This window comes from Nicotiana tomentosiformis, chromosome 10, assembly GCF_000390325.3.
Source record: "Nicotiana tomentosiformis chromosome 10, ASM39032v3, whole genome shotgun sequence".
In the NCBI taxonomy this organism is placed as follows: domain Eukaryota; kingdom Viridiplantae; phylum Streptophyta; class Magnoliopsida; order Solanales; family Solanaceae; genus Nicotiana; species Nicotiana tomentosiformis.
Window position 1 is genome coordinate 47,615,538 of NC_090821.1, and position 7,917 is coordinate 47,623,454.

Consider the following 7,917-nt stretch of genomic DNA (forward strand, 5'->3'; position numbering starts at 1 on the left):
TGTTTCCTTCACTATCCACTTTTGTTGGGATAATTGGTCCATGATTGACAATTATCCATGGGTCCAAGGCAGTATCCTGAAGGAACGTTTCCATTCGCATCTTCATTCATCATAGTGGTATTCATCAAATAGAGGAGGTCTTCCAATGTGCATTCTTAGTTATACCGAGAGATCAATCTCCATTATCTAGTGTGCATCTATCACAGCATAGAGACTTATGGTCTCGTCCTCTTTCTCTTCCTCTTTATCACTTCCACTGTCCTCATATGCTGCTAGAAAAACATGTTTCATGGCTCTAGTGAATCCCTTGCCTAGGATTTTGCCTTTGTTTAGACCCTTCTCTTTCAGTTTTTTCTTTTTCTCTTTATCAGCTTTTTCTTTCTTCATTTAGTTTTCCTACATTGGGCAGTCTTTGACCATGTGGTCTATCTTGTTACACTTGTAGCACCCATCTTATGAAGCTTTGTCAATCTGCTTAGGTTTGCCATTATTTTCTCTCTTAGATGTATTTTTGGAGTTTTTCATTAAATTCTTGAACTTAGCGAACATTGCCAGGTCGATATCATCATGTGAGACTTATCTTCTTCGGATACCTTAAGAACCAAGGCCTTATCCCTCCTTAATTATTCCTTTAGCAGTTCCATCCTTATCATCTCATGAGTCTTTAAGTTTCGAATCAGCTCATTCAGTGAGATCTTATCCAACTCCTTTGCTTCTTGAATAGTTGTGATTTTTGATTCCTATGAAGATGGAAGAATCCTTAGAATCTTTCTAACCAACTCTTCTGAAGTGAATACTTTTCCAAGTGATTTCAGTTTATTTGTTATTATGGTAAACCTAGCCATCATCTCCTGGACATGTTCAGATTCCTTCATGGGGAAGAGCTCATAGTTCCTCATAAGTAGTTTAATCCTTGATCTCTTCACTTGGTTTGTTCCTTCATGAGCAGTTTGAAGTGCATCCCAGATCTCCTTTGCATTAAAGCTTGTAGATATCATGTTGTACTCATCAGGATCAAGTCCACAGATGAGGATCTTCTTCGCCTTTGCATTCTTCTCCATCATTCTAAAATCTGCTACCACAAATTCAAAGGGATCTTTGGGAATAGTTTCAATGTACCCTTTTTGTTTAGTGGGAGTTAGTGGACCTCGATTCACTATAATCAAAAGGTCATAGTCTTTAGCCGTCAGCAAATCCTCCATTCTTGCTTTCCACCAACTGTAGTATTTTTCATTGAACAGGGGTGGTCTAGTAGTTAACTGTCCTTCGTTAATGCCAGGTGGGGCACTCATTTTGCTTCCAAGATCTTTATAGGTGTTAACCATATGTGAGAGAACCCACTCTGATACCAACTTTTAGTTTGAGTGCCTTTCTGAATTACTAAAGAACTTGGTTCGTTACCTTACTCCTTAAGCATAAGCGAGATAAACAGGAAAATGAACACATCAATTTTTACATGAAAAATCACCCATCTCAAAGGTGTAAAACCCACGACCTACCATTTAGGATTTTAACTTCAACTTTACTAAAATAAATGAGCCAACGTATCGAGTACAAAACCTGTGAATCAATACCCTCCAGTTCTCCTACTTCAACTATTTGACTTACAAGTTACTCTAACTTGCAAACTCAATCAATCACTTCAACTCACTGATTATGTATGACACTTTATTACAACTCGATTTTCTAAAACATATTCACTAACTGAATCAAAAAGAACACAAACACTAGTAATCGACTTTAGTGTTAAAAATGTAGTTCCACGGTTGATGTGCAAAAGAATTGTCTCAGCAGTCCAAGAAGATAGTATATAAGTTCCCTGGGCTCCGAAATCTTCTAGGAGTCCTATGCGTAGTCAGTTTCTCATTTGATAGGACTCCTACAACTCCAAGGACTCCACAATTCTTGAGACTCTTGTCTATCACTTATGTATGCATATCTTCTTAGACAACGACCTTTATCATGTTAACAGTCCTCTTCCAACAAACTCGGACTTCAGTAACTTTGTAAAAAAGTTATTGCTTTGTAAGAACCTTGAACAGCGACCTTGAGGACCTAGTTCTTAGAGCATTTCATCAGTTACATTGAGGTCCTGGTTCTTAGAGCATTTCCTCTAAACAAACATTGTTAATCATCAAAAACTCAATACTCAACACTTATTGGTCAAAATTAAAAATCTCACTATAACCCAAATATGATCTGTAAATAACTTACCCGTGACCCATATTAATCGTTCCAACTCGTTAAACCCCTTTTAGCCCCTCAAACACCCAATTCCATACCCGACTCATGATCCAAAAGTTATTTAAGTTTCATTTGTAAGAGTTTCATATTTTTACTTTTTATTAATTTATTATTTGGTACCCCATCCCTTTCCTTGTTCTTCTTCCCCAACTTAATCACCGCCAAAAGTTTCCCAACTAAATCACCACCGACGCTAATTTGCTCACATGATTTCAATTAATCCCAAAAAGCTACATGGTGGCGCAACAAATATAATTTTGGCAGAAAGATAACTTATTAAAACATAAAATCTTAAAATAAACTATTAATTTAATTTCAAAGAATACCAAATTTCACTCAGAAAATTGATTTTACAAAAAAATATTAATCTAAAAATAAAATTAAGGCAAAATATCTGAGTGGGAGGGGGAGATATGTGAGTATTGAAGGGTGAAGATATGAAAGTTGAAGCCGATGTTGGTCCTCTATCGGCAATGGTGAGTTATTGTACTTTGTCCATGGAGGAGGGTGATTAGAGAAAATGCGGAGTGGGAGGGCAGGGATGAAAGAGGTGAAGTTGAGAGGTGAAGATAGGCATTTTAAAAAGCGGGTTATGGGTCGGGTATGGATGTTTTGGGTCATGGGGTAGGCTAATATGGACGTGGGGTGAGGTTTAAATTTAAGCCAATAGAAAATTGACACATAATAAGTAGAACTTTTTCTTAATCAAAATCTAGTTTCCATGTCACGGCCCAATTCCTCCTATAGGCCGTGATGGCGCCCAACATTACCGCTAGGCAAGCCAACCGGGAACTAACTCTGTGATCCTCTCTTTTAAAGATTTGAAATAGTTGATTTTTAGTTTATGCATAAATAAGAAGCAAAAGTTTAATAGAAATGCGAGATCAAAATTTTTAAATTAAGTGAGATAAGTAAACAACCCAAATCCATCAAGTGTCTACTAGCATAAATCTCCAAGACCTGGTGTCATAAGTGTATGAGCTACTAGTAGAATATACAAAAGAGTACTACACTGATGTCCGAAAAGAAATAGACAGAAAATAAAGCAAAGGAAGAATTCGACTGCTGCAGAACGGTCTCGGAAGGCAGCTCACCGCAAAGTCTTGTAGTAGTCAAGGATGCGCGCTGAACTGATATCCAGATACACCTTCCTCAGATCCTGCACATTAAGTGCAAAAGTGTAGCGTGAGTACATAAATAACATGTACCCAGTAAGTAACTAGTCTAACCTCGAAGAGGCAGTGACGAGAGGTCGAATTCGACATTTACTATGGGCCAACAATAAAAGTATAAAATTCTAATTAAACATGGAATATATAAATGACAATAGAACTCGGAAGCAAGAAATAAATAAACAATCCTTTCACCGATAGTAAGTACCAAATCAATTTTCCTCATTTAACCATTTAGCCTCTCAAGCCAATGAAGCAATATCAAATATACTTGGCCTCCCAGAATTAATACGAACGAATTATGTCGAGGACGTACGACCCGATCACAAAATACATATACATTAACTGTGTTACTGCCGAGGGTCGAACGGCACAAACCATAGAGGCATCTATTAACCTGTCGAGGTGAACGACCCGCTCCCATGAGAGTAGTGAAAATTTACCCCGCTCGCGGAATATACTTGCGACGCGGTTGAACATAGATTTCTCAAATTATCATAATATCCCTCAACTCTTTCCAAAACAAGAAATTTAATAGGAAACTTTTTAAAATATTAAAATCCTCAACCTCAGCTCTATCCAAGACAATTAGTAAGCATAATCAATTAACGGTATCAGCAAAGCATGGTGTAAACCTAAAATTACCGAGACATAAGCATAATTAGTAGCTACGTACGGGCTTTTGTCACCTCGTGCTTACGTAGCTCACACAAATAGAAGCACATATTAATTACATTCACCTATGGGGTTAATTCCCTCTAACAAGGTTAGAAAAGAGACTTACCTCGTCTCAAGGCCTACTTTCCAGTCCAAGATTGTGCTTAAATCCTCAATTCGGTGCTGAACGACTTGAAACTAGTCAAATGTTATATAAAACAGCCAATAAATGTTCAAACTTTCATATCCCAATTATTACCCAACCCCAATTGAAAAATCCTAAAATTCACCCCCGGGCCCACGTACCCGGATTTTGGAAATTTTCAAAGAAAGTCGTTACCCATAACCTCAGGAACTCAAATATATGATTCTCACTAAATTCCATAACCATTTTCGTGGTTAAATACCATTTTTACCAAAACCATAGGTTTTTCATCCAACCCATGATTTTTTACTAATTCACATGTTATGATCTACCCATAAACTATGTATTTAACTCACATGCGGTAGAAATTACTTACCTCAATTGGTTGATGAAAATCCCTCTCTAACCAGATCCAAAATTGCCCCCATGAAGTGTAAGAAATGAGCAAAAATGCCTAAGTCCCGTATTAAATAAAGGGTTCTGCCTTCTGTGGTTTCCGCATCTACGGCTCAACCATCGCATTTGCGGAAAGGGACTCGCAGATGCGGTCCTTCCCCTAGACGGCTCCTTCGCTTCTACGACCAGTGGCTCGCTTCTGCAAGACCGCTTCTGCATTGTATGTGTCACACCTACAACCTCTGTCCGCTTCTGCGGTGCCTTCCTCGCACCTGTGCCTTCTCAGGTGCAGTCCATTTCCCCACTACTACGGCTGGTGGCTCGCTTCTGCGAGCTCGCACCTGCGGTTATCCATGCGCAGATGCAGTTACACCAAAAGCTGGGAGCTTCAGCTGTTGCTCCGAAGTTCCAACTTCGTCCGAGCCTCGTCCGATTAACTCCCAAGGCCTCCGGGGCCCCGCCCGAACATACCAACAAGTTTTAAATCATAAAACGGACTCGCTCGAACCCTCAGAATGCGTAAAACAACATCAAAACTAAGAATCATACCTCAAACCAAATTGATTCAACTTAGAAATTTCAAATTCTTCAAACTTACTCCGAACGCACCGAAACATACATAAACTACTCTGAATGACACCAAATTTTGCATGCAAGTCTTAAATCACCATACAGAACTATTCCCAGGCCAAGAATTCCGAAAAGACCTCAATTACTCCAAAACCTACTCCAAACCAATTTTAAATAACTTTAAAACCTTCAAATAGTTAACTTTCACTATTAAACGTCGAAACGCTCCCGGGTCGTCCAAAACCTGATTCGAACATACGGCCAAGTCTAAAATCATCATACGAACCTATTGGAACCGTCAAATCCCGATTTCGGGGTCGTTTTCTCAAAATGTTGACTTAAGTCAAACTTAACCTTTTTAAATTCAACTAAGGAATCAAGTGTTCCGATTTCAACCCGAACCCGTCCAAATCTCGAATTCACCATCCCCGCAAGTCATAAAACAGTAAAAGTACATACGGGGAGTCTTATTTAGGGGAACGGGGTTCTATAAAGCAAAACGACGGGTCGGGTAGTTACATCCTCCACCTCTTAAACAAACGTTCATCCTCCAACGGGTCTAGAATAGTACCTTATGTGCTGAATAAGTGTGGATATCTGCTCCGCATGTCCTCCTCGGGCTCCCAAGTCGCCTCCTTGACTGGTCGGCCCCTCTACTGAACCTTACCGTAGAAATCCTCTTGGACATCAACTGGCAAACCTGCTTATCAACAATGGTAACTAGCTCCTCCTCATATCACGGGATCTCATCTGACTAAATCGTGATGAAGTCTAACACATGTGACATGTCGGCATGATACCTCCGGAGCATAGACACGTGGAAAACTGGATGAACTTCCAATAAGAAACCTTCCCAACTCGTATCAATACCTCGAATGGACCTATAAACCTTGGGCTCAACTTGACCTTCTTCCCGAACCATATGATCCCCTTTATCGGGGAGACTTTCAAGAGAACCTTCTCGCCTACCATGAATGATAAATCACACGCTTTCTGGTTCGAGTAACTCTTCTGTTTAGACTGTGCTGTGCTTGATAATGGTTGGCGGTGGTGGCAGTTAATAATGAATGTGGATGATAGTATCTTAATGAAATTAAGTCTCTGTTATAGATCTTAAACATACAGACCTATTCAGACCCATTAAGTGGTTGTGAAGTAAAAAAAACAAACACACTTAATGATTAAGATCTGAATATTTAAGATTCAGACTTTAAAAACAAACAAACTTAACGTCTGAGATTTGAATAATTAAGATTCAGACTCCATTAAGTGCAAACAAATGAGGCCTCAGTCTCTCCTTCCAACATACCAAATACAAGTGATCCTGAATCAATGTTACCTTTTCTAAGGCATCCTTTACCAAATCAATACCATATAACTTAGCTTCGCCGGGATCAAACCATCTGATGGGAGAACGATATCACCGACCATATAAAGCCTCAAATGGAGCCATCTCGATGTTTGTTTGATAATTGTTATTGTAAGCAAACTCGGCCAAAGGCAAGAATCGATCCCACTGCCCTCCAAAGTCAATCACACATTCCCTGAGCATGTCCTCCAGGATCTGAACTATCCGCTCTGACTGCCCGTCGGTTTATGGGTGAATTGCTGTGTTGAGCTCTACCCGAGTCCCCAACTCACTCTGTATCGCTCTCCAGAAATGTAAAGTAAACTGAGGGCCTCTATCTGATATGATGGAAACAGGCACACCGTGCAACCAAACTATCTCCTGAATATAAATATGTGCTAACCTCTCCGAAGTATACGTGGTCACCACCGGAATGAAGTGTGCTGACTTGGTCAACCTGTCGACAATGACCCAAACTGCATCAAACTTTCACAAGGTTCGCGGCTACCCAACTACGAAGTCCATCGTAATGTGCTCACATTTCCACTCAAGTATACTCATCTGCTGGAGTAGGCCACCTAGCCTCTGGTGCTCATACTTAACCTGGTGGAAATTTAGACACCTCGTAACATACTCAACTATGTCTTTCTTCATCCGCCGCCACCAATTATGCTGCCTCAGGTCGCGATACATATTCGTAGCACCTGGATGAATAGAATACCGATGGCTGGAAAGAAAGACGACCTCACCTTCTCTGGTGTCAGTGAGAGCTATTTGAGTATCCCTCATTGACCTTCTTTTGTAAATAGAATCTTCAATGAGTGGAAACAAGCAACCTTACTAAGAAAGGTGCTTGTTATGTAAGGTCGGCTTTCGAGCCTAAGCCCCTTTACTAGGTTGGGCGCTTGAGCTCATCTTTCTCATATCGATCAAGGCTTTCCTTGAGTTTGAAATAAGGGGTGTGCCTCCTCTAGAATCCTCACCCTCAAGCCATCGACGTTAGGAACACATAGACGACTCTGGAGTCACAGAACACCATCCTCACCGATAGTAACCTCCTTGGCACCACCCCTATAGTACCGTTTCCCTAAGAACCAACAAGTACGAATCATAAAACTATCAAGCCTTGATCTGCTCCAATAGTGAAGACTGGGCAACGACACGTGCAAGACCTCAGCTGGATTCTGAAATATCCAACCTCACAAGTCTTTTAGCCAAGGACTGAACGTCCAAAGCTAATGGACTCTCCTCTGCTGAAATAAATGCCAAGCTACCCATACTCTCCACCTTTCTACTCAAGACATCCGCAACTACATTCGCCTTGCCCGGATGATAAAGAATAGTAATGTCATAGTCTTTTAGTAACTTAAGCCACCTGCGCTGCC

The 7,917-nt window shown here is 40.3% G+C and overlaps 1 protein-coding gene across 1 annotated transcript; it reads right to left on the reverse strand.

Moving 5' to 3' along the window:
• Positions 1-740: 740 nt before the first annotated feature.
• Positions 741-1,325, reverse strand: LOC138900127 (uncharacterized). Its single transcript, XM_070186835.1, has one exon. The coding sequence runs from the start codon at positions 1,323-1,325 to the stop codon at positions 741-743; it is 585 nt and encodes a 194-aa protein (XP_070042936.1).
• Positions 1,326-7,917: the final 6,592 nt, after the last annotated feature.